General features: G+C 39.5%; 1 protein-coding gene across 10 annotated transcripts in view; it reads left to right on the top strand.

The window, feature by feature from the left end:
* The window catches only part of BCLAF3 (BCLAF1 and THRAP3 family member 3), a 56,623-nt gene extending 30,579 nt beyond the window's left edge, over nt 1-26,044 (top strand). For 7 of the 10 annotated variants that reach the window (XM_053202143.1, XM_053202141.1, XM_053202139.1 and 4 more), the window contains 5 exons: nt 1,412-1,527; nt 7,997-8,111; nt 11,416-11,511; nt 14,959-15,114; nt 16,621-18,633. In XM_053202143.1, coding sequence (XP_053058118.1) covers nt 1,412-1,527; nt 7,997-8,111; nt 11,416-11,511; nt 14,959-15,114; nt 16,621-16,758 — 621 coding nt within the window. In that variant the 3' untranslated portion in view covers nt 16,759-18,633. Of the gene's footprint in view, nt 1-1,411; nt 1,528-7,996; nt 8,112-11,415; nt 11,512-14,958; nt 15,115-16,620; nt 18,634-24,225 lie in introns of those variants that run through there. The other 3 variants (XM_027054710.2, XM_015085035.3, XM_053202146.1) reach the window with 3 other exon arrangements.
* The last annotated feature ends 451 nt before the right edge of the window (nt 26,045-26,495 follow it).

Raw genomic sequence — 26,495 nt, 5'->3', positions numbered from 1 at the left:
GTAAAAAAAAAAGGAGTTAAAGTAGATGAGAAAGAAGGATTGAGACTCAGGAACCTGAAATTTACAAAGCTCTCCAAGTGATTCTAACTTGGCCAGGTTGCAGAGAGAACACTGACAAAAGACAAAAATATTCCCTAAGAGAGACAATCCCTAAGGGTAACAGGTTTGTAAAATTGACATATAGTTACAATGTTTAACATTCCTTCCAAAACTTAACACCATAAGGCTTGTGGAAAGTATATTTGATACCTACATTTTTTCCAAAGCAGTCACGTGGAGTATTTTTTTTAAATTGTATGTGGAATGAATGCAGAGGAACTTACTTTCATTTGATATTGACCTTCTGCTTGCTGTAGAATGTATGAAAAATTCTGTGGAATATGAACTAGCGAAATAATGGAAGTAATACTGATTTTTTTTTATTGCCACACATTGAATTTCTACCCAACATTTCCTCAACCCACCCCGCCCCCCATTTCTTTACTAATTAGAAAAACTCTCTTAACTAGTTGGGGGGGAGGGGAAGAAAACTGGCTCTCGTTTTAGAAGTATATCAAGTTCTAAAAGAACTGCTAATTTATTCATTGAGAGTAAAATGTTTTTGTAGAGGAAGGATTTTAATACACTTCTGATAGAATATGTAATTTTTTTCACTTGTGAATGGTTACAGTTTTTATTGAACTTATAGAGATAGCATTTATTGAATAAATGCTATTTTCAGAAAATTTCTATTCATCAAAATACTGTAATCAACCCATAGGAAATTTGAAAAATCACCTCTAATTCAACCACTTAACACAAAATATCATTTGATCATCTTTTCTTGTAGTCTTACATCTGGCATTTTAACGTAGCCACTATCATAAGAAATGTAGTTTTAGAGGCTCTTCTTTTTACTTAATAATACTGCTTTTATGTAAAATCTCTGAGCTCCCCCATGACTTTTTATGATTGAGGCTTTTTAAGTTTTAATTAACTTTTCTCAGTAATTGTGGGTTTTTTTCACGTTGACTTCCGCATAGTCTACATTAACCATAATTCAAATGCTTGTACATTATTACTTTGACTTAAATTTACCATAAAATCCTTCTCCCCTTCTCCTTTAAATTTATTTTACATTTAAGTTGCTCTTATTTTTTGATGATTTTTAATATAGCACTTTGGATATATTTGGGTAGATAGCCTTTTCTTTGGGATAGACCCCCAGAAGTGGGATTCCTGGTTCATTGTTATGAACTTTTCTGTCTGTGCATTGTCAGTTGTGTCTCAAAATATTTTAATCAATTTACACTACCATTAGGATGAATATAAGGTAACTTATTTAGGACTTTTGCTTAAGGTTCTTATTAGATACGGTCTTTGTGCAACTAACAGTAATGTGAATGGTTTGTCTTCTGTCAAAATTCCTCAGACTCTGGTCAAAATAATAGACCCAAATGACCTACGACATGACATTGAAAGAAGGAGAAAAGAACGGTTACAGAATGAAGATGAGCACATTTTTCACATAGCTAGTGCTGCAGAGAGGTAATCAGTAGATGAAAAACATCCTATTATCAGGGAGCTTTTGGTTTTAGCATATTTTTCAATTTTTGTGTGTGATGATTTTCATTTTAGTGTAGGGATTTGATCCTTCAAATCTATTTTTATGTTTAAGTGAAATCTATTAAAATGTTTCAAAGCTATTCAGTGATCATTGTATTCTGTTTGACTGAAACAACAAAAACTAAGGGGTAGGTGAGTATATGAGGTCTTTGTAATTCTAGAAAAGAGTGTAATGGCTCTTTGAATATTAGCAGGCACCAGGACCTGCAAGTTTATGGACTTGCATGTAACAGTTTATGGACTGTTTGGCTCAATCTCTTTGAAACTCTGACACGTTCTGCCCTTTAGATTCTGGTACTCTCCGAATATTACAGAATTTCCTGAGGTCAGTACAATTCTCTTTTAGAACTCTTCGTGGACGTCTGTCCATGAAGCAGAGGCAGGGGTATTAGAAAATAGAGGAGATAGGAGTTGGAATCCCACCTCTGCCATTTGACAAGCTGCATGCTCATAGGCAAACTGGCTTAGTTTCTGGAGCCTTCTCCTCTATAAAATGAGAAGAACTAATTTATGATGTGGACAGGTTAGAAATATTAAATGAACTGCCACATGTGAAGTACTTATGCCATGTATGGCAAATTGATTGTCAGTACATTGTTGTTTTTCTTTCCCAACTCTGTACTTTTTTGGGGGCTCTGAGTATTTTTAGATTGGCCCCAGTTTATGTCTAGTTCTAAAAACTATGTGGAATTCATGGCAACCCTGGGACCCCATATGATTATGAGGTATAATTGAAGAGGACAAAATTTCCAGTTCACCCAAGGGTCTTCAAACCGTTTGGATCTCTTAGAAAGTAGGAATGTATGAATTGGAAGGGCCAGTGCTAATTCCCTTTCCATATTTCTTAGTGTCAAATTGACTAGACTTTTACGTCAAGTCTGTGGCTAACTTGGTCTTAGTCAAAATACATGGAGCTTGTTTAAAACTGGACGTTATGTTGACAATAAGTTTGGGACTAATTAAAAGATAGCAAACTGTGTGTTGGGGCATATAAAACAACTGAAAATAAAATCATTAAAATCTCGTCCCTTGCTAGGTGAAAGTCTCCAATTTCTTAATATGACATGGTATGACTGTGCTCTTTAGTGACACAAGCTCCTGTCATGCTTGTCTTGACTCAGCAAGTGTAAGAAACTCAGTGTGCCAGGAAAGAGGATTTTAAAAACAGATTTAAGATAATCAGCATTTTATAAAAACCATGCTTTAATGCTTTAGAATATATCTTCCCCCTTTGAGATGAGAAAGGGCTCGAGCACTGGAGTTACACCTAAATTCAACACCTGGCTCTGTAGACACCTAGCTATGTGACTGATCTTAGGCAAGTTATTTAATCTTTGTTTCCTCATATGTAAACTAGAGGTGAGAATTACACTTAACCTCACGGCGGTGGTGAAGATGAACTAAAGCGACGGGTGTGAGGTGCAGAGTAGCTCATCAGCATTAAGTATTATGATGTTAGCTTTGGAGGCTATGTAGAGCATGCCAAGATGTCTTTCTGCAGAATGTCTTTTGCTGGCTGTGTTGGAATATTTTATTTTTATTGGATGGCTGGTGCGGCATAGGGGAGCTGTGAGGGTTTGTTTTTTTTTAATTGAGCTATTACTTGCCATAACATTCACCCTTTGAAAGTAAAAAATTTAGTAGTTTTTAGTATATTCACGAAGCTCTGCAGTTGTCACCACTGTCTAATTCCAAAACATTTTCATCACTCCAAGAAGCCCTGTAAGCATTGGTTGTCATTCCCTATTTCTCCTCCCCCCTCGCCCCTGGCAGCCACTTTCTGTCTCTGTGGATTGTCCTTTTCTTGATGTTTCATATAAATGCAGTCATATAACGTGAGGCCTTTCATGACTGACTTCTTTCATGTAGCGTGTTGTTTGCAGCACTCCTGCATGTCCTAGCATGAATATTCCTTTTACGGCCGAGTGCTAGTCCATTGTATGTATGGATAACCACGTCTTGTTGATCCATTCACCGGGGGCTGGACATTTGGGTTCTTTTCCACCTTTTGGCTGTGGTGAATTATGAGGCTGTGAATGTTCACGTGCAGGTTTTTGTGCAGACCTGTGTTTTCACATCTCTTGGGTAGATATACTTAGGATTGGAATTGTTGAGTCATAGGATAACTCTGTGTGTAACTTTTTGATGAACTACCATTGTGTTCCACAATGGCTGCCTCATTTTACATCTTCACCAGCAGTGTATGAGGGTTCTAGTTTCTTCACATCCTCACCAGCACTTGTTATTTATTGTTCATCTTTCTTGAAAGGAGTGACTTAGAAAAAAATGATTTAGAACCTTTAACTTTATCCTAATTCGGTTTCATTCTTAAAAGAAGAAAAAGCATTTGAGTTTATCCTTTTGTCTTAGAAATTCAGTCTTTGAAGTTGACCTCATTAATATTTTTGCAGAAATCGTTTTAGGCATCTCAGTGTTTAGATTTGTGTAGAAATTCAGAAGAAATGAAATATGAAATCATGAAGCACAAGATGTAGCAATTTCCCACCTGTGTGATCTTTTTGCCCCTCAAACAGTTATATGCAGACTCTGTGTCTGTGTTTCCTCACCACTGTATCCCCACTGCCTTGAACTCAACTCAGAGCTGTTGAATGAGTGAAGACTTTGCAAAGAAGTAGATAGGACAGAGGTTACTTACACTGTGACACATTTAAACCTTGATTGCTATTTATTCCCTAATACCTTAGGTAATCTTTCCCAAGCAAGCCTAACACTAGGACATTCTGTCTCGTCTCGAAGACCGTGTTCTCTTTTTTTTTTCTCCCTACTTCTGACCAATCTCTTACTCTAACATCTCCATGTCTTCTCCTGACCCACGATTTTTCCCTCTTGTAACCAGCATTCCTAAGTTCCATACAGTGCTCCCAAGGTGTTGTGCTGCAATGTGCATACATTGGCATGGTGTGTGTGGGACAAAGCAGCTTCAAAATAGAATCGATAGACTTTGAGGGGACGTCAGGCTGCGGAGATTTTCCTTTTAGCTACACGGCGTACAGAAAACATACAGTGAAGAGGTATACACAAAGTCCTTGTCCTTGTCAAGCTTACAGTTTAATGGTAGGAAAAATAAATACCTACATGTTGACGAGTGAAAGGTGAAAATAAGGCAGAAGAAGAAATTTAATAGGACAGAGTGATACGTGTGGTGTTATTTTATCTAGGGTGGTTATGGAATGCACGTAGGATTTCTTTTTTTAATTGAGCAGGGATGTGAATTAAGTGAAGGAGTTAGGGAATTAGTAAGGTTTTTTGAGGGGATAGTATTTTAAGGAGGGAGCAACAAAGGCAAAGAGCCTCAGGCAGGATCACGCTTACTCTTGTTTAAGGAATAGAAAGCAAAAAAAACACACAAAAACAAAAAACAAACAAAACAGAAAGCAGGCCAATGAGGTTATAACACAGTGGGAAAAGAAGAGAGTAAGTAGATGAGGCCGAACTGCAGAGGACTTTGGAGGACGTGAGGACTCAGTATTTTACTTTGAGTGAGATTATGAAACATTTTGGGTTCTAACTCAAGAAGAAATATAATCTCATTTAAATTTTAAAAGATTCACCCCGGTTGCTGGGTAGAGAATGGACTGTAAGAGCAGGAGAAAACATTATTTCTTTCTCATGTAGAAAAAGAGTCCAGTCAGGACGTCAGAGCATGGTAGGTAGGGTGGATCCATCAGGAAACCAGCCTCCTTAGATCCTGCTCCTCAGATATCCTCTGCACATGGCGTCTGCCTCATGGTCCAGCATGGGTGTTTGTGCCCAAGCCGTCATGTCCGTCTTCTCGCCTTTTGTTTAAAAACCTCCTGGAATTTTCACATGCCACTTCAGCACCATTGGTCAAAATTTAGTCCCATGGCCATGCCTTGCTGCAGGCATTCTGGGAAGTAGTTTCTTCAACGTGCACACTCATTTGCCTGGTCACAAAACAGATATCAAAGGGTTGAAATGTTCTTAATGTGGCAAAATATACACATAATAAATGTTATTATTTTAAGCATTTTTAAGTGTAGAATGCATTGGCATTAAGTACATTCATTCACAGTGTTGTCTAACCATCCACACTATCCACTTCCAGAATCTTTTCATCTTCTCAAACAGAAACTGTACCAACTAAACAGTAACTCCCCATCCTTTCTACTCCCAGCCCCTGATAACCTCTCTTCTTTCCATCTCTGTGAATTTGCCTGTTCTAGGTACCTCATATATATAAGTGGAATCATACAACAATTGTCCTTTTGTGTCTGGCTTATTTCACTTCGGAATATGTTTTCAGCCATGTCATATCATGTGTCAGAATTTCGTTTTTAAAAAACTTTCATTCCTTCTTAAGGCTGACTGACATTCCACTGTATGTGTGTACCCCATTTTATTTGTCCATTTTTCTGTTGATGGATATTTAGTTTGTTTCCATCTTTTGTCTGTTGTGAACAATGCCGTTACGAACATTGGTGGGGTTATCTTTTCAATTATAGCCATCCTAGTGGCTGTAAAATGTTATCTCATCGTGGTTTTGATTTGCATTTCCCTAGTGGCTGATGATGTTGAGCATCTTTTCATGTGCTTTTTGTGTGTCTTCTTTGGAGAAATACCTATTCAAATCCTTTGCCCATATTTTAAATTGGATTCTTGTATTTTTATTATTGAGATGTAAAGAGTCCTTTATATATTCTGGACATTACTCCATTATCAGATATATGCTTTGCAAAGAGAATTTTTTAACGTCCATTGTTTTCTTAATAAAATTAGTAGTACACGTCAGTGGCAAACATTTGGAAATATAAAGTATACAAATAAAAATATAAGGCATTCTTAATTTCATGAGTCAGAGATGACCACTGTTAATATTTAGTACATTTCCCGTCATTTACTTTTTTCTGGGCATATATGTAGTTTATTTTAAGTAATTAAAATCATCCTCGGGGTGCCTGGCTGGCTCAGGCCCCACGTGAGGCTCGAGACCCCGGCACTGAGAGTCGCATGCTCTACCAACTGAGCCAGCCAGGCGCCCCCCAAAATAATAAACCTTTTTAAAAAATCATCTCAGCTTTGCACCCTTCTCTTTTGACTTACTGTCATACCATGAGCAGTTTGACAGAACATGAGAGTTTGTAACATTTCAAAATACCCTGAGTGGCCGTTCCCTGTCAGGTTTGGGTGTCAAAGCTGGGGCCACAAAATGACCCATCCACAGTGTCTCCTTTTAAGGGATGACACCCTGCTGCATAAGACAGGCACTTGCAAACACGAGCGATACGTGGGAAGACTCCCAAATGCTACGTGTGCACGTAGCAGGGGTACTAGTCCGCTTCAGGAGGTCAGGAAAAGCCTTCCTGGAACAGTGCAGGTGGAGCTAAATCTGGAAGTTGACCTAAGTGGGAGGAAATTACAACGGAAGGAATTATTCCTGCAGACTTGCGGGAGCAGGAGAGATGGTGGTGTGTTAGGAACTGTGGGTCGCTAAATGTTCCCCGTGCTCGGTGTGCATGTTGGGGAGACTGGAACACAGCAGCTGGTGAGATAGCAAGGGCCACAGCAGGCAGGGCCTTGAAGATCATGATGAGGAGTATGGATTTTAACCTGACGTTCAGTGGCGGCGGGGGGGGGGCCCATGGAAGGGATTGAAGCAGGCCGAGACAGTGAGCAGTTTGTTCACCACAGAGCAGGAAGCGTCTGAGGAACACTGTGGGGAGATGTGGGACGTGACAAGGAGAGGACTGCCGGAGGGCTGTGAAAATGAGGCCCCAGGGTCAGAGGGCAATCCCAAGGAAGGACCTTCCGTCCCAGGTCGGGCAGCCTGAGAAGAGGCTTTGGTGGCCTCTGGACATGGTGACGACAGGAGAAGGGAGCTGTCCTTCGCTTCTGTGGCCCAGCAGTGTCAGAAGTCTCAGCTCTGCCAATAGGGGACCCGAGCCAGTCACACTCTTTGTCTCTGGTGCTTTCATGAATAAGAGCCTTTCAGGAAGGGGGCGTCCAGTCCTGCCAGAGTCTCAAGAGCAGTGGTTATCGTCCCTCAGAAAACACACATTCTACGTATGGTTTCAGGGGATGACAACCCCTAGGACACCTGTCCTTGGACCCCAGAGTGAGAACCTTGGTTAAGGAATACTGTTTCCCCCTATTGCTGACTTTCAACTTAGCTCAATAATGTTTGTTGAAAAATAAAGGTTTTAGCCCTGATAACTATCATTTGTAATTTTAGTAGTGATAGATCTTGGAGTCTTTGAGTGTTTTTTTGGTTTGTTTTGTTTTCTTGTTTTGTTTCTTTTTAACTGTTTTGCTGCTTTGATTGTCTCTGAAGGGGGCAATTTAATTTCTCTTTTTTATTTGTTAGATAAAGGTAAACTAATAAAACGTTATTTTCTCTCTTTCATTTTATTAGGAATGATGAGCATTCCAGTTTTTCAGGGTTGAAGAATATTCATGTTGATGAATTCCAAAAACCTATAGGTTTTACAAAATCAAATTTTAGAAAATTTATTCAGAAACCGCACATGGTAAGAATGCAGCTCCGAATTTTTCATTTTGGTACACTCCATTCTCCTCACATATATGTGTATATATAGAGACCACCAGTATTTTTCCATGTTTCTAACTGTTCATTGAGTACGTGTTACAATTCTGTTGTTCATTGTTAGTGTTCTTCTGAATCTTATACTTATTATGAGAGAAGAAATAGTTATCTCTGATTTAGTAGGATTTTATTGCATTTATTATAGTACTAGCTTTCTCAAGATTTTTTGGGTACAACTTTATTAAGGTATAATTTACATACCATAAAACTTTCACCCATTTTAGGTATAAAATTTAATGGTTTTTTTTTATAAATTTACCAAGATGTGTAACCATCACCATAATCCAGTTTTATAACATTTCATGACCCCAGAAATAGCCCTCGTGCTTTTTTAGTTATTCCCTGTTCCCACCCCTGGTTGACCACTCATCTGTTTTCTGTCTCTAAAGATTTGCCTCTTCATAAGGCAGTTTAAAAAATGTCAGATGAATGGGACGCCTGAGTGGCTCAGTCGGTTAAGCGTCTGACTTCGGCTCAGGTCATGATCTCATGGTCTGTGGGTTTGAGCCCCACATCGGGCTCTGTGCTGACAGCTCGGAGCCTGGAGCCTGCTTCGGATTCTGCATCTCCTTCTGTCTCTGCCCTTCGCCAACTTGCATTCTCTCTCTCTCTCTCTCTCTCTCTCTCTCTCTCTCTCAAAAGTAAATAAACATTTTTAAAAAATGTCAGCTGGCTTTTGAAATGAGAGCAAGCGATAGCTAGGAAGTTGGAAGCCAGAGTCTGTTTGTGATGTAATCTCAGAAGTGATGTTCTGTCACTTCTGTCATACGACCATTTGTAAGACACAAGTCACTAGGTCCAGCTCACACTCAAAGGAAGGGAATGGCATAGGGGCCTGGATACTAGAAGGTGGGGAGCATTGGGAGCCTGATCAGAAGCTGTTTGGTACGGTCCTTCTGCTGAGCCCCAATGATTCACATCCTTTCACTTGCAAAATACACCCCTCCCTACCAGGGTCCCCCCAAAGTCTCATCTCATTATATGTATGATTATGCACTTATTCAAATTTATAGACTTGATATAAATTCATGATGACTACTGTGAAAAGAGTTTTATATGAAACTGGAGGAAGAGATAAAGGTGTGAAAGAGGAAGATTTGTGAGAAGTACAGCAAATGGAATAGCCAATGGAATAAATAGAAGGTTATAAGACTTGGGGCTCCTGGGTGGCTCAGTCGGTTGAGCGTCGGACTTCAGCTCAGGTCATTTTCTCACTGTTTGTGAGTTCAAGCCCCATGTCGGGCTCTATGCTGACAGCTCAGACCCTGGAGCCTGCTTCCGATTCTGTGTCTCCCTCTCTCTCTGCCCCTACCCCACTAGCGCGCGCGCGCATGCGCGCTCTCTCTCTCTCTCAAAAATAAATAAGCATTAAAAAAATTGCTTTTAAAAGAAGGTTATAAGACTTGATTTTGGAAAAAAAGAAACTTCAGAATGGGCCCCATTGTTTTCTTCTTAGGCAGTGGGAACTCTGTAGCAACTCCAGATAATAATGGATTTGGTTCTCTTCTGGATGCCTGAATAAATACTAAACGTATGGCCATTTTTCTAAAAGTTATGCCTTGTGTTATATAGGAGTATTTTTTAAATTGTTCTCACATTCATAAATTAAACTAGGCCCTCACAGGCTAGCATGGGTTATGGTTATGTGAAGGAAGATATGTATATGTTCCTACAGCTAAGGTATGTGCTACATGTTTTGTGTTCTCAATCCTATACATTTAAAATGTGTGTTTTGGGGGCACCTGGGTGGCTCAGTTCGTTGAGCATCCAACTTCAGCTCAGGTCACGATCTCACAGCTTGTGTGTTCGAGCCCGGCATCGGCCTCTGTGCTGACAGTTCAGAGCCTGGAGCCTGCTTCAGATTCTGTCTCCCTCTCTCTGCCCCTCCCCTGCTTGTGCCCTCTCTCTCTCTCCTTCTTTCTCTCTCTCTCTCTCTCAAATATAAATAAATATTTTAAATCTTCATTTAAAAAACATGTTTTTTATTTAAAAATTTTTAAAAATATTTTTATCAAAGTATGTTGACATAGTGTTAAATTAGTTTCAGGTGGACAACACAGTAATTCAACAAATCTGTATGTTATGCTATGTTCAAAAGTGTAGCCACCATCTGTCCCCATACAACATTATTGGCATACCATTGACAATATTCCCTATGCACAGTCATCTCTGTGACTTACTCATTCCATAAGTGGAAGCCTGTATCTCCCATTCCCTTTCATCCATTTTGCCTATCTCCTCACCCCCTCTCCTCTAGCAGCCATCAGTTTGTTCTCTGTTTCCATGGGTCTTTTTCTGCTTTTTTTTGTTTATTCATTTCTTTATATTCCACATATAAGTGAAATCATAAGGTATTTATCTCTCTCTCTGACTCATTTCACTTATTATCATACCCTCTAAGTCCATCCATGTTGTCACAAATGGCAAGATCTCATTCTTTTTTATGGCCACGTAATATTCCATCGTATAGACCACATTTCTTTATCCACTCACCTATCAATGGACACTTAGGTTGCTTCCATCTCTTGGCTATTGTAAATAACGCTATAGTAAACTAGGGTGCATGTATCTCTTTTTGAACTAGTATTTTCATTTTCTTTGGGTAAATACCTAGTGTTGGAATCACTAGATTATATGGTATTTCTATTTTTCATTTTTGGAGGAATCTCCATACTGTTTTACACAGTGACTACACCAATTTACATTCCCACAAACAGTGCACGAGGGTTCCTTTTTCTCCATATCCTTGCCAACACTTGTTGTTTCTTGTGTTGTTAATGTTAGCCAGTCTGACAGGTGTGATATGATAGATCATTGTAGTTTTGTATTGCATTTCGCTAATGATGAGTGATGTTGAGTATCATTTCATGTGTCTGTTTGCCATCTGGATGTCTTCTTTGGAAAAATGTGCATTCAAGTCCTCTGCCCAAAGCTTGAATTTTTTTTAATGCTTTTTTTTTGTTGAGAGAGAGACAAAAAGTGAGCAGTGGAGGGACAGAGAGAGAGAGAGCACCCCAAGCAGGTTCCAAGCTGTTAGCACAGAGCTCTATGCAGGCCTCCATCTTACAAATCTTGAGATCATGACCTGAACAAAAGTCAAGAGTTGGACACTTAACCAATTGAGCCACCCAGGCACCCCCAAAACTCGTATTTTTTAAGTGGTAAGATGAAATTTTAAAAATAAACTTTAAAGTATATTAACCCATACTCCTGCTTTTTTCATGCAGAATTATACCATGCAGGAAAAAGACGTCATTACTCACAAACCCTTTGGAGCTGAGGGAAACCGTCAAAACACAACAAGCTTTAGAAGACCATTTAAGGTATTAAGTGTTATTTTCCATTTAATTCTAGCTTTGGGTTTATGCTTTGAACATAATGTTCTAAGTGTTAGTAAATTAAAAGCTGCTTTTGTGATATTTCAAATAGTGACTATACACTAAGATTCCTGGACATACATTTATAGTTAACTGTAATCAGTTTAATGGTAACCTTTTTCCTCGGAACTTGATTTTCAATTTTTTTTTTTTTACCAGTGGAATCCTTTTTCAAATATTATATGGAAAGCACAAATGCATAAAACAGACACAGATGAAGTGGCTCTAGATGAGGAGGCAGACAAGGTTCAAGACCTTTCCTTTACGCCTGCCCCTTTACCTCTAAGGTGTAAATGCATAGCTCTGTGAACCTTCTCCAAGGTTCACAGACTGAAAAATCCTGCCCATAGGTGTACAACCCTCAGAGGCCTTCTGCATCATCTCAGAAAGATTCTGGTCCAGCAAACTTTGTTCAAGCCTATTTCATCACATTCTAATGATTTGTACAGCTATGTCTAATGTGATTGTTTGATTATTCAAAACACCTCATCACACAGATATATGGAATAAGAATTATAGTGTGAAGTGCTGTATTTCTCTCCTTGTTCTCAGAAGTTGACATGCTTTTAAATCCATTTTGACTAAATTTCCTGCTTATGTAATAGGTACATCATTAATATTTTTAACTCTATAGCGTCTTTTCCCCTCCCCCTTGAAAGAAAGGAAAATAATCTAGGTTTTTTGGTGAAAGTAGCAGGCAGACCTGATAGACTGGTTAGCTCATTCGGAGGAAGTTAATATTAGCATAAAGGTAGTATAAACTGTCCCCAAACCATAGACTAGGAGGTAGTTATGAGTGGTCCTCTTTCAATGCCTGGCTTGTTGAGAGGCATAATTCTAGACGTCCAAAGATTGTTTTCATTTGCAGTAACACAATTTGAAAGCATTGTGTAGGTAACATTTTTAGCCAGTGTTTCATGTACCTAAAAACAGGTGACATTAGGTTTTTTCAAAAATATTCTATGGCAGTGGCCATAGAATATGTAAACATGTTTTACACCATCTTTTAGTATCTTGACTAATGAGCCATAAAACCACCTGAAAATGTGATGTCTGTTTAACTTCGAGGCAGTATAACTGGGCTGTCCCGTATGAGTGCTTCCTAGGCTTCCTACATGTTTTTCTTCTCATTGGTCAGATATAGTTGATTGTAGTATTTTTCTAAGATTGTTTCAAGGCCTATTTCCTGTTACCCTTTCTTCTTAAGGGAAATTCTTAAATGTTAATTATTTTTAAATGTTTTTCAAAGTATATGCAATAAAAACCTTTTGACCAATCGTTTAAAGCTGTGTAATGTTACATGATTGTTTAGAAGTTCATAATTCTTTACAGTAAAATAGAGAGAAGTAATCCTTTCTAAGAAAAGGAACTATTTCATGAAAATTTGTTTTTTTACAGGAGTTAGACTAATTCAGAGCCAGATAGTAATCACTTTGTTAGATATGTAAAAACGGACAGTGTAAATTTCAAGATTAGCTCTTATATGTTAAGTTTGTGCAGATAGTTTTAATGAAAGAGTTGTGTCTCATTATAATTCTTTTTTACCTGAATTTTCTGTAGGCTTAAGAAAATAATTGGAAAATAGGCCTGGCATAAATGCTTTTTTAAATAAACTATTATGCTTCATTATGCACAACATACCCATTTGTTCATTAATTGTGGAAACAGGGTTATATTTGGGTTTGATAATTATTCTGTTATAATATACCATTTGTACATTCACCACAGGGAAATCAAACAAATATTCCTTGTCCTCTTATGTGTCTTATAATACTGGGCAGTATGCAGATCAGGAAATGGTCTTTTTCAGTGTAAACTCTTACCATGAAAACATTTGCTGTAATGGGATTTTTATGGTAAAGAAAGATTGACTTTTGAAGGTACTGACAGGAATAAAGAGAGTTTTTTTATTTTTTTTTTCTTTAAAGTTTATTTATTTTGAGATGAGAGAGAGAGAGAGAGAGAAAGAGAGACAGAAAGCTGGAGAGGGGAAGAGAGAGGAAGAGAGAATCCCAAGCAGCACCAAGCCTGACATGGGGTTCAGTCTTATGAATCGTGAGATCATGACCCGAGCCAAAATCAAGAGTTGGACGCCCAACCCACTGAGCCCCCCAGGCGCCCCTAGAGAGTTTTTGATTCTTAAATAGATGTTGATACTTAATGTCCTCCCCCAATTGGGGATTTGATATATTACACTGTGAATCAGAAGGATAATTTTAGAAGCCTTTTTTAAATGTTTTGTTTATTTTTGAGAGAGAAAGAGATAGGGAGGGCCAGAGAGAGAGGGAGACACAGAATCTGAAGCAGGCTCCAGGCTCTGAGCTCTCAGCACAGAGCCCAGTGTGGGGCTTGTACCCTTGAACTGTGAGATTATGCCCTGAGCCAAAGTTGGATGCTTAACTGAGATACCCAAACACCCCTAGAAGCTTTTTTTTTTAAAGTTTTTATTTATTTATTTGGTCACAGAGAGAGAGAGAGAGAGAGAGAGAGAAGCAGAGAGAGAAGGAGAGAAAATCCCAAGCAGGCTCTGCACTGTCAGTGTAGAGCCCAATGTGGGACTTGTACCCTTGAACCATGAGATTATGACCTGACCTGAAGTTGGACGCTTAACTGACTGAGCCACCCAGGTGCCCCCAGAAGGATAACTTTAGCACATTAGATAAGGTTTTGAAAGTGGTACTTTTTTACATGATAAATTTCAAGAATTTCAATTTTTTTATGTTTGTTTATTTTTGAGAGAGAGACAGAGTGCGAGTCGGGGGAGGGACAGAGAGAGAGGAAGACACAGAATCCGAAGCAGGCGCCAGGCTCTGAGCAGTCAGCACAGAGCCCAACCCGGGGCTCAAACTCACGAACTGTGAGATCATGACCTGAGCCGAAGTCGTCGGACACTTAACCAATTGAGCCACCCAGATGCCCCAAGAATTTCAAAACTTTTAACTTAGTTTTAAAAATTGCTTTTGGGGCGCCTGGGTGGCGCAGTCAGTTAAGCGTCCGACTTCAGCCAGGTCACGATCTCGCGGTCCGTGAGTTCGAGCCCCGCGTCGGGCTCTGGGCTGATGGCTCGGAGCCTGGAGCCTGTTTCGGATTCTGTGTCTCCCTCTCTCTCTGCCCCTCCCCCGTTCACGCTCTGTCTCTCTCTGTCCCAAAAATAAATAAAAAACGTTGAAAAAAAATTAAAAAAAAATAGCTTTTATGTAAATTAAGAAAAATCATTATATAAACTAAACTAGGAGGCTAGTTTGAGGTAAACATACTTTATTACCGTCAGTAACCTCTTCCTTTTTAATATACGTGGTGCCTAGAATCAAGAGTACCGGACATTTCCCCATTTCTTACACTAATAGATTTGGAAGCTGTAGTTTTTACACTTAATTTTTTTTTTCTTTACAGACCAACTTTAGAGGTGGCAGATTCCAGCCCCATTATAAATCAGGCCTAGTACAGAAGAGCTTATACATTCAAGCTAAATATCAGCGTTTACGATTTGCTGGCCCAAGGGGATTTATCACTAATAAATTCAGAGAAAAATTACTGAGGAAGAAAAAGGTTAGTTGCATTATGATCTTTTAAAAATGTAGAGTGACTTTTGAACTCCTAAATCATCTATGTTTAATAGATCAAATGTTTTTTTTTTAGTTTAATTTTGACCTAAGTTACAACCTAGATTTCACAAATGTTATTGCATGATAGTTGAAGAAAAAGTTCAAAGAGTGATGGTGATAGAGTTGTGAGACTGTCTAATGTTAAAATGCTTTTTGCTGTTATGCCCCAAATGCTGTGAATATGTCAGCTGTTTGAGCTTTTTACTTTGGAATTTCTGTTGTGTGATTAATGTTTGAAATGGAAATTCAGGTAAAAAACGTTTAACAGGTGTATTAGCCTTCTACAATGTGAATTATCTAAGTACCAAAGGATATTGAACTGACTGTATGAAAAGGACACACGATTGCAAAATATACTAACTCTTCTTCTCCCCCCATTCATGTGTTTCTTATTGTGGTAAAATGCATATAAAGTTTGCCATTTTAACCATTTTTAAGTGTACAATTCGGTGGCAGTAATTGCATTCATAATGCCTGGCAACCATCGCCACATGTGCTAACTCTTAATGTTAATAAAAAGTTTCTCGATAATTTGAATTTTGTTCTTTTAGGTGTGGATTGATTTTACTTAAATTTGTCATGTTTATATTTCAAAATGCAGCATAAAAATGATATGAAGTTACCTTCTGGATATTTTAAATGAGAGCAATAACATTACATCAGTTAAGTGAGGCATGCTTGCCAACTTTCTGACTCAGTTTTGTTCACTTGGGGCTGTGTTTTCTTTGAGAAATGTATGTGTATCCAGTGTTGCTATCATATAGTCCAACGGTGGTTTTATAAATTTTCTAACCATAAGTGTTTCCTTAATTATTCATACTTGTGAAGCCTTTACCCTGAGCTTGCGTAGTGATTTTAGTAAAACTTGTTTTTCAGAAGATGGACTAGTAGAACGGAATTGACAACCGTTTGTGTGGGCTTTTTTAATTTATTTATTTTAACAAATTTTTTTTAATGTTTATTTATTTTTGAGAGAGACAGAATGCGAGTGGGTTAGGGGCAGAGAGAGAGGGAGACACAGAATCGGAAGCAGGCTCCAGGCTCTGAGCCGTTAGCACAGAGCCCGACGCGGGGCTCGAACTCACGAGCCGTGAGATCATGACCTGAGCCAAATTCAGATGCTCAACCAACTGAGCCACCCAGGCGCCCCCCCGTTTGTGTTTTTTTAAGCTTTAGCATTAACTATAATACTTTCTGTAACTTCTCTCACCGCCCACCCCCCGATTTCAACTGGATACCTTAGGTGAAGTTTCGCATTTCACCATGCGTGTCACTCTTGATGTCACTGAGGTTATGAAAGCCATCTGTTCCTTGAGAACATGAGTGTAACTGGACACATTTCCCCTCTTGTACGCTTCCCTACTGTTAGGCCGAGGTGCTGCTTTTCTTCCTGACTCGTGTGGCAAGTTTCTTTGCAACAGATCTTCTAGGCATTTGTCCTCATTCACAGATGGCAGCCTGGCTGTTGACGGGGAAGCAAGTCATTGATTTCCACTCAAGGAAGAAGGTTGAGGCAAGCCTTTTCCTCAGTTGCAAGGTTGGGATTCGGGTACATGTTGTGTGTTCTTTTCTGTTGGCTCTCTGTTAGCCTCCTCTGACTCCATTTTTACCTCTAGTTTTTAGATGACTCGGGACTCCTGAGGGCTTGACCATCTGCCTCAGCCTGCAGTTTCTATGTGCTCATTGAACTTGTGCTGTTTAGTCATTCTTTTCTTAGCCTCACCGTGCCAACTTCCTATTGACCACCCAGTTCTTCCAGACCACATCGACCACCAGCCTCCCTTAACAGCAAATAGAAACCAGACATCAAGCCTTCATCTGAGGACCTAAGAAGTGTGTCCTAGAGGAGGCCACAAGCTGCTATGAGTCTCTAGTCTTTAGGGGCTAGGCGTTTTATGTCCTCTAAAATGTAGCAGTTACAGGTAACATCCAGTGCAGGTCTAGCCTGCCCTCCTTTGTCTTTCACTGCCATCTGAGGGCTTTAGAAGTAGTCCCAACACACTGCATTTTGTGACATTCACTGTCTACGGCTCTTTTTCTTGCGCCTGTCCTTCTGGATGCTACTTTGTCTTTGTATTGTAGCTTTGACATGGGCTTTTACATTCTGGCTACTGTCAGTACCTACAAGCGAGGCATAAACAGGCTGTTTTGTAGATTTGTGTTTGAACAGCCCAGCTCTCCAAGTATGGCATGAAATGAGGTACATACCATACGATTAGCATCCTACTTAACAATTGAGTTCCACATTCTCCTACCCTTTAGGATAAGGAATGAGGCATTGCACCTTCTCTGTTTCTGCCACGGTCTGAACTAAGGCACTTAAGGCTTACCTGGCCTTTGGGCTGTCCCAGTAGTATTGTGCTGCTCTGAAACCCCATTCCATGTGTGTAAACTGATGACTTAGACCTATTACTTCATTTTCCCTCAACCTTTATGCCCTGAAAGAAAAGAGGTGTGAAGGCTTGGAGTCTTTAGTTTTTTCCAGTGTTGCTTGCTTCCGCTTTCCCTTCGATTAGGGCCACTTTTGCTCCAATGGACTTACTGAATGTGAGGTACCACTTATATCACTTTTCATCTCAAGCTTCTGCTTCGGAGGGAACTTTGAAGGTCCTGTCCTGGAAAGAAGCCGTAGTCTGGGCACCATCTGTACACCACTTTTTTTTTTGCTTTTTGCCCTAAAAGAGAATTCATTCTTTTTATTGTTATTAGATCACCACCTAGATGAATTAAAGGTTCATCACCAGTTAATTAATCTAGGTGCCCTGGGGCTGCTCTAGCCTGAAACCAGATCTGAACCTACACACCCATACATGCCTGACAGTCTACCAGGAAGGTTCAGACTGACCTTGTCTGGACTGCTCCCTCCCTAGCTGTGGTGAAATGCCTGGGCTGATCATTCCTGACTTGGAAGTCTTGTGGTGCTCATCTGTAGTGCGGTCCAGTCACTGTGCCATCATTCACGTGCTTCCTCTCTCCAACACCAAACGGTCTCAGGAAGGAGTGGGGGAGATCCTAGATGTGCTCCTAATATTTCTTCTTGTCCCACTTCACAAGACTGATTGTGGCCCCCCAGCTGCCTACAAAATAGCAGGATTCCCAAGCAGTATTAAGAAGTACAGAACTGAAATGCTTCCTCCTAATTTATCTGGTGTTTATCATTATTAATCCCATTCTGGCACCTACATTGTCTTTTATCGTGTCTCCTTTCTCTCAGATTCTGTGCCTGGGCTAGACGATGAGGGGGTGGGAGGAATGTCTGTTACCACCTGGAGTAAGGCTGGTCTGTTCACAGCCATTCACAAATGCCCCCCTTTAAAGATCCTCTGCTCATCACAAAGTTTCCAGAAATTCTTGGGGGAGTAGGACAAAGAACGTAGTAAAAATTCATGAAGCCACTTCTGAGAATATTGGCTCTGAAAAAATGCTAGCGGTTGAGTGTTTAGTCAGGGAGACCTGGACCTCTTTAGCAGTCCTCGGGGTGCCTGTCAGCGAGGTGCCTACCAGCACTCGGCCCGTGGATAGGAAAGGGAGAAGGGAGAGATTGTAAAGACACTGCAAGAAGGAAGTTAGAGACTGGGATCTGTGGCTCTTGGGGTTGAAGAAACCCTTGAAAGTCATGGGGTGCAAAGACAGAATGGGAGCCAAGATCAGGTAGATCACCAAGAATCCGTTCTACACCCACTGTGTCCCTGGACCTGAAGTGTGCCATCATCACCCTCAGACATTTGTGACCTCTGGAGCCTCCAGTTTCACTATCTCTCTCTATGACTTCTTTGTCTTATTTGGTGGTTTCCCTTCTTCTATGCATCCTTAAAAAAATATAAGCATTCTCTAGCATTCTATTCTTTCTTCTCTTTGTTTATTCCTTCTACTTGCCTTGACTGTCCTCACCTCTTCCCAGGGTTCCAGCTGTTACCTCTGGTGATGACTTTATCCCTCATCACTCTCTAGAGCCCCAGAAGTCCAGCTGCCTCCAAGGTGCCTCTTGAGGGCACCTCCAGTTCAGCATGGTCAAAATCAAACTTTCACTGGCACAAACTACAGCATGGGTGACCCTTAAAAACATGATGCTAAGTGACAGAAGTCAGTCACAAAAGACCTCATATTGTGTGATTCCATCTACGTGAGATACACAGAATACACTGAGCCATAGAGAAAGTAGATTAGTGGTTGCCAGAGACTGGGGGGTTAAGGAAGAATGGAGGTGTGTGTGTGTGTGCCTGCTAACAGGTATGGGGAGTCTTTGTGGGTGAGAAGATACTCTTAACACTGATGGTAGTGACTGATGGTGGCACAACTCTGTGAATATACTAAAGAACCATTGAATTGTACAGTTAAATGGGTGAAGTGTATGGTGTGTGGTTTATATCTCAGTGGCACTGTTGAAAATAAAATCAAATTCACTCTCCTCCCCAGACCACTGGTTTCTTCTGACAGCTAGCCAGCCAACCAGACACGGTTCCTGGTTCCCCTTCCAGCTTCAGCCATTGCAAGTCTTTCTGTCATTCATTCATTACTTCGTTCATTTTATTTTATTTTTTTATGTCTACTTATTTATTTTGAGAGAGAGAGCGCACATGAGCAGGGGAGGAGCAGAGAGAGGGAGAGAGAGAGGGAGAGAGAGAGAATCCACACTGTCAGCATAGAGCCCAGCCCGGGGCTCGATCCCATGAACTGTGAGATCATGACCTGGGGCAAACTGTTACATTGTTCTTTTAAAGCTCTTCCATGGACTCTGCACACCACATAAATGTGATAACTAACATAATTAACTTTTTAAAATATGCAAACCACCTGTTTTAATGTGAGAAATTTTATATCAGTCATTTTTTCCCTTGAATTTGGATATCCTTCATATTTTATTTATTTATTTTTATTTTAGAGAGAGAGAGAGCAAGAGAGTGCCTGTAAGTGGAGGAGGGGCAGAGGGGAAGAGAGAGAGAAGCTTAAGCAGGTTCCATGCTCAGCATTGAGCCCAACATGGGGCTTGATCCCATGACCCTGGGATCATGACCTGAGCTGAAATCAAGAGTTGGATGCTCAACTGGCTGAGCCACCTAGGCGCCCCCGTGTATTCATATATAAATACTACTTATTGCTAGTAGAATAACGTAGTGTTTTAGGTATCCATTCTAACTCTCTTTTTTCTTTTTGTTGATGTAAGTCCTGAGAAACCTTGTTAATATGATTCTATAGATGAGAATGAAGACTTTTATTATAGCAACGCCACTTGATTCTTTGGACTCACTCTGAATTATAGGCCAAAAAATCACCTAGTGATCTGTCATCAAAAACTGTTTTGAATGTTCTTTTGTCCTCCTTCAATTTTATTAAACAAAGGCAAAGAAGTGGAAGCCATGTGACTTGCAGAAGTATGCTATTTATTAGTAGCTGTTAGGGTGGGTTCATTTTCTTGACACCATCAGCAACATCTCCAACTGCCCTGTTTTGGGGGATCCCCAGGTAATGCAAAGTAGGAAGATTCAGGATGAGAACTTGTATCTTTCTTGTACAAAGTGGAGGGTGAGGGACCAGCCCTAACCACTTGTGCAGGTAGATTAATTTTGGAAAGTGAACATTGGGAAGTTGAAGATCTAGAAAGTAATTCTTCCCAAACTATCTGTACCCACATGCTCCTTGGAAAGTCTTCATATGTCCCTAAGGGTAGGTATACCCTAGCTTGATAATTGCTGACTTACTTAACCAAGCCTCTGTTGATGACTTTGGTATAGCTTACAGGTTTTCTTATTTTTGGTAACACTACTGGGCAAATTGACGTTTTGGTACCTTGCCATAGTCCACCTTTTTTACTCATTTATGCTCTGACCAGAACTACATAAAAGGGCCCATTTAACTACACCCTAGCAGGTGCTCCACATTATCAGTCTTTATTATCCATTGTCAGTCTAATAGCAGAAAATAGTTCTCATTTGGCTTTCTTTGGTTATTAATTATGTGAGCATATTTTAGGTGTCTGTTGACCAATTAATGCCTTCCCTCAGCTTCCTTATTTCTATGCTTTGCCAGTGTTTCTGTTGAGGAATGGTACTTTTTCTTATTGATTTGTAAGAACTCTTAATTTACTGAGGATATTAACCTATCATACATTTTGCTGGTATTTATTTTACGTTTGCCAGCTATTTTTGGTAGCTTTTACATTACAAAATTCGTAAATGTTCATGAGTCTGTTTGAGTTTGTGCTTATATGGTTTCTAGATTTCATATCATACTTATGCTTATAAAAATTCCTTACGGTGTTTCCTTTAAGGGGTTTTTTGGTTAATTTTTAAAACATATAAATATTTATTCCCTCTAGAATTTATTTTTATGATACAGTGTGAGGTTAGAATCTATTTTTTTCCAATGGATAGTCAGTTTTTTGATACCACTTATTAAATAATTTGTCCTTTTCCCACTGATTGAAAATGCCACCTTTAGCGTATGCTACATTCTTATGTATTCCTGATCTGTCGTTGGAATATTTGGAGTCTCTAGCTTGTTTCCTTGCCTGCTGTAATTTGCTTATTCTGTGCCTTCACTACTAGCACAGTTATTCTCCCAAGACACAGCCTGAATCATGTCACTCTTATGCAAACTCTGCAACGATTCTGTTGCCTACAAGAGAAGAGACCAGACTTGTTCACCGGCTTCAGTCCTAACAAGCTACCTTTGTAACCACATTTCTTCATGGAACCTCTGCTTTTTGGAACGTAAAATATGTTTTCATGTATTTGTATCTTTGCTCCTGCTGTTCTCTTGCCTAGAAATAGCCTTCTGATCCCCACCGTTTTCTTATTAAACCCTGCTTTCCTTTTAAGACCCACTGTAAAGCCTTACCAAAGCCACCTCTCTAGCTCTTGTTTCATTTCGTCTCTCACTTGTTGCTGTTTGCCTTCTTGTTTCCCCAAGTAGATGGTCAGCTCCTTGAGGACAGAGGGTACCTCATTGGTCTTTGTATCTTCCCCTTTTGCCTTTCATTTAGTCTGTCTTTAGAAAACACCTGTGGAATAGAATCAAATCTAATCGTATATACATACATGCACTCACATGCATCCATCTATAGCTCTAAAAAGTTATTGAATGAGCGGTGCCTGGGTGGATCAGTCAGAGCTTCTGACTCTTGACTTCCACTCAGGTCATGATCTCACAGTTGGGTTTGGGTCCCACGTCGGGCTCTGCAGTGATGATGCGGAGCCTGCTTAGGATTTTCTCTCTCTTTCTCTCTCTCTCTCTCTCTCTCTCTCTCTCTCTCTGTCTCTGTCTCTCTGCCCCTTCCCTTCTGGCGCACACACGCTCTCTCTCAAATAAACTTAAAAGAAAGAAAAAGTTACTGAATGGTAGTAGCCATTGTGTCAGGGGTCCCCAAGACCAGCCCCAGGTTTTGTGATTGCTAGGACTCAGCATATGGTGGCACTCACAGCTGTGATGTGTTACAATGGAAGGCTGTACAGCACATCAGCAGAAGGAACTGGCACACAGGCAAAGTCCAGAGGACACCAGGTGCAAGTTTCTAAGAGTCCTCTCCCAGTGGAGTCACACGGGACGTGCTTAATTCCCGCCCCCCCCCCCCCCAACTTGGGGCGCCTGGGTGGCTCAGTCGGTGGGGCGGCCGACTTCGGCTCATGTCATGATCTCGCGGTCCATGAGTTCGAGCCCCGCGTCAGGCTCTGTGCTGACAGCTCAGAGCCTGGAGCCTGTTTCAGATTCTGTGTCTCCGTCTCTCTGACCCTCCCCCATTCATGCTCTGTCTCTCTCTGTCTCAAAAATAAATAAACGTTAAAAAAAAAATTCCCCCAGGAACAAGCTGTGGTAACACATGTGAAATGTTGCCGACCAGGAAAGCTCGTTAGAGACTCAGTGCCCAGGGTTTTCATTGAGGGCTGGTCACATAGGCACCTCGGCCAGTTACATACCGAATTCCAGACTCTCAGAAGGAAAGCAGATGTTCAGCATAGACCATATTGTTTGCACAGTTTAGACACTCATCAGTGGTGAGAACCCTACCAAAATCTAAGTTCCTGGCTGACAGCCAAGGAACCTAAGTTCCTGGCTGACAGCCAACCTTGTAAGTAGCCTTTCGAAGGATAGCAGTCAGATATGCTGTATTAACTCTTCCGCACAACCATATTTTTGAAGAGCTTAATTTCACAGATGGTAAATGCCTAAAGAGAGGAGGAAAAAATCAGTATGTAGGAATGGCCAGGGAAAGTATGCTAAGCACTTTGATTTTTACTCTCTCCTCTTACAGAGGAGGTCAGCTGAGTCATAGACAAGAGCAGGGCATAGAAGGGGCTACAGCCAAAGATCCATGTATGATGGTAGAGTGTAGACAGTTGGATACACATGGGAGTGTGCAAATTATAGAGGGCCTTGAAAGCTGGGTAGAATATTGAGGATGTGATGTAGTAATAGTAGGACATCTTGCTAGCCTGAGGAGAAAGTGATGTTGAGGATGATGGCTTGGTGAGCAGTGGGTATGCAGGGTTCTGGGGACGAGATGACATGGAGGGAGACCAATAAGGGAGCATTTGCAGGGATAGCAAGTGTCGACCTAGGAAAACTTAGATGAGCATGGTGCTCATATCTCTAGTTCAGCATTCTGCTTAAAATAGCTGTTCACATAATTGGAAGAATGGAGGGATCAAGCTGAGAGATGGTGTGGGTGTAGAAGAAGCTACATCAAGGATGAATGTGATTCAGAATAATTGTACATTTTTATAAACAAGATATTTCAGCTGAAAAAAATTTTAAGAATTATTATAGTCAGAGTTTCCTTTTAAAGTTGTTAGTAGGCAACAGATATTTTATTTGAAGATCAATGTATATGATTTTTTATTATAGAAAATTAAGAAATGGGACACGATGAATTATACCTCTATTTAAAGGAGTGATGTTGACAAAAATAAAACTATGCATGTATTTTGAACATTTCACCAATTAACCAAAACAGAAAGAAGAGTAAGAATTTTCTATCAGCACTGTTTTTGTTTGGAATTAAATGTTGCCATACTAATGTAAATGCCAAAAAATAAATCAACTTTTAAATTTCTTTCAGTTTTAATAATATAAGATCCTAGTAAAAGGTAAGGATATATGTATTAATAAATATTTTAAATGTCCCAGGAAAACATGCCATTTACCATTTTTGCACTTTTATTAGTTGCATGGTCTTCTGTCCAGTTTGTGGTTGGTAATTTCATATTTTGCATAGCATCACAGTATAGAAGCCATGTCCATTACCCTCTTTAATCACAGTCTTGTTGTTATGAATTCCTTTTCCTGTGTTTATGGAAGCCTTACATCTTTTTATGTTGTAGATGACCATCCAAAAGCAAGAAAGCTTCCCCGCCCCCAGCAATAGCTTTCTCTGCTATCAGCCAAGCCAGAAGAGTCCGTGTTGTTTTAGAATTAAATATACCATATATTGACAAAGATAAAATACCAGTTTGAGACTGGGTGTATGTCACATCAGGCTCTGTGCCTGAGGGGCAGAGTTTTGAGTCTTGACTTTTTTTTTTTTTTTTTTAACAATCCCCAGGGAAACTCGCCCAAATAGCAGAATGCCTTTTCATCAACTTACTAATACCAGCATATTGAGTGTCATATATTTCCTTTGTCCTACTGACCTATCATTTGGTATCTGCTTTGCTGTGTTCTGTTGTTACTTTGCGTCTTTGGGGTTCCACATACCTTTGTGGGGGTCTAAGCTATAAGTGGTATAAAAATTAAAACATCTTGGAAATTGCAATGTGAAAAAAACTAGCTCAGATGTTATAGTTGACTCTTCTTTTGAAGTTTGTATTTCTTTTGTTTTCTCTCAATAGGGGTATACAAACATTGCCACCCCAGTCTAATCTGGAATTGTTACAAACGGAAACGACACTACAGGATGGTATTCGGGAGCATCTCTTTTTATCAGAAGTTAGAATTGGCACTCAAGCACTAATACTGTAATTTCCTTGATAACATAACTTTATTTTTCTGTAGCAGAATGCTGCAACTTTTTTACACTTAACAATTGCTTTTAAATTACAGTATTCAATGTAAAAGTTGTATTAACTACAGTTTCTTTTGCAAAAAGTCTTACAAGGGCATTATTTGTTGATGTGTTTTTCTCTGAGCATGGTTTCATAGAGAACTTAACTGAGTTACATCCAGATGTTTATATGTTGAAAGTTTTGCTTATGTAATAAAAACAAAAAAAAAGTATCTGAATTGTATAGTGTCTGTACATGAAAGAACTTTAAACAGTGGCCTTATGGTAGCAAATTTTATACCAGTTTTTCTTTTTTCTGATGATAGTTTGGCTTATAACTTGAAGTTTTCTTAAGTTTCTGAAGATCAAGGCCTATATGATTTATACATTTCATATTATGATATAAGAAGGCAAGAGAAAAGGTGCTTCAAAATTTCCATCAGGTAGTTATGAGTGCACTGAATTTTTAGTAATTGGTTCATTCAGTTTTTTCCACAACTATCTGCTCTTTCCAATTTCAAAATGCTATTGTGGAAAATATGTAAAGATTTTGTAATCTCTGTTCCATCTTATTTTCCCCTCAGGGCAAGCTTGTGCATATCCTGTTTTTAAAGGCTTTTTAAAAATCTGACAGACAAAATTTCATATTTGGAAATTGTACTTTACTACTACAGCATTATACATTTTGCAAACACATAAAGTGTTTATTTTCAGTTCAGTTGTATTGAGTACGTACTATCATAAGGTAAAATTGATGGGATTTTAAATAATATTTTAAGTCCCGGTACCTTATTTCTTTATGTTTTCTGTGTTCTGCTTAATAGTACATACACATTCCCCGTTAAATTTCTGTGAACTGCTTATTTGTAATAAAATAAAAAACTGTTGCTCCTCCTGCTCGAAGAAGTTACTTGCCAGTTTGTGAGAACATTATTTTAATTTCATATGAGAATTACAGCCCTGAGTAGGACCTGTTGATATTTAAAATAGTTCGGCACTTACAAAGGCAGAACTTTTAAAATCAAAATCTGGTAAGAACTTGATTTCTCATGACTGGATGTGAAAAATCTTGCTACAAACATTTAATTTTTTTTTTTACATATCTTTGTAAGATAGGGCAGCCATTTCCTTAGTGGGTCAGCAGTAAGTGGGGGCGAGAGTACTTGCATTAAAATTGGGTAATAAATTTAGGTCGATGTCCTGTCTTAATGCTGTGTACTGTCTCTGTAAGTCAGGTTTTCCAAACATACTGAACATTCCACTTATGGTAAGAAAGAAATACATGTGCACAGTAGTATGACAGCTTTATATTGTGTTAGGTTAACTATTTGATCAACACATGTTTATTG

Source organism: Acinonyx jubatus, chromosome X, assembly GCF_027475565.1.
Source record: "Acinonyx jubatus isolate Ajub_Pintada_27869175 chromosome X, VMU_Ajub_asm_v1.0, whole genome shotgun sequence".
NCBI classification, from domain to species: domain Eukaryota; kingdom Metazoa; phylum Chordata; class Mammalia; order Carnivora; family Felidae; genus Acinonyx; species Acinonyx jubatus.
This window is presented reverse-complemented; position numbering and strand designations above follow the sequence as displayed.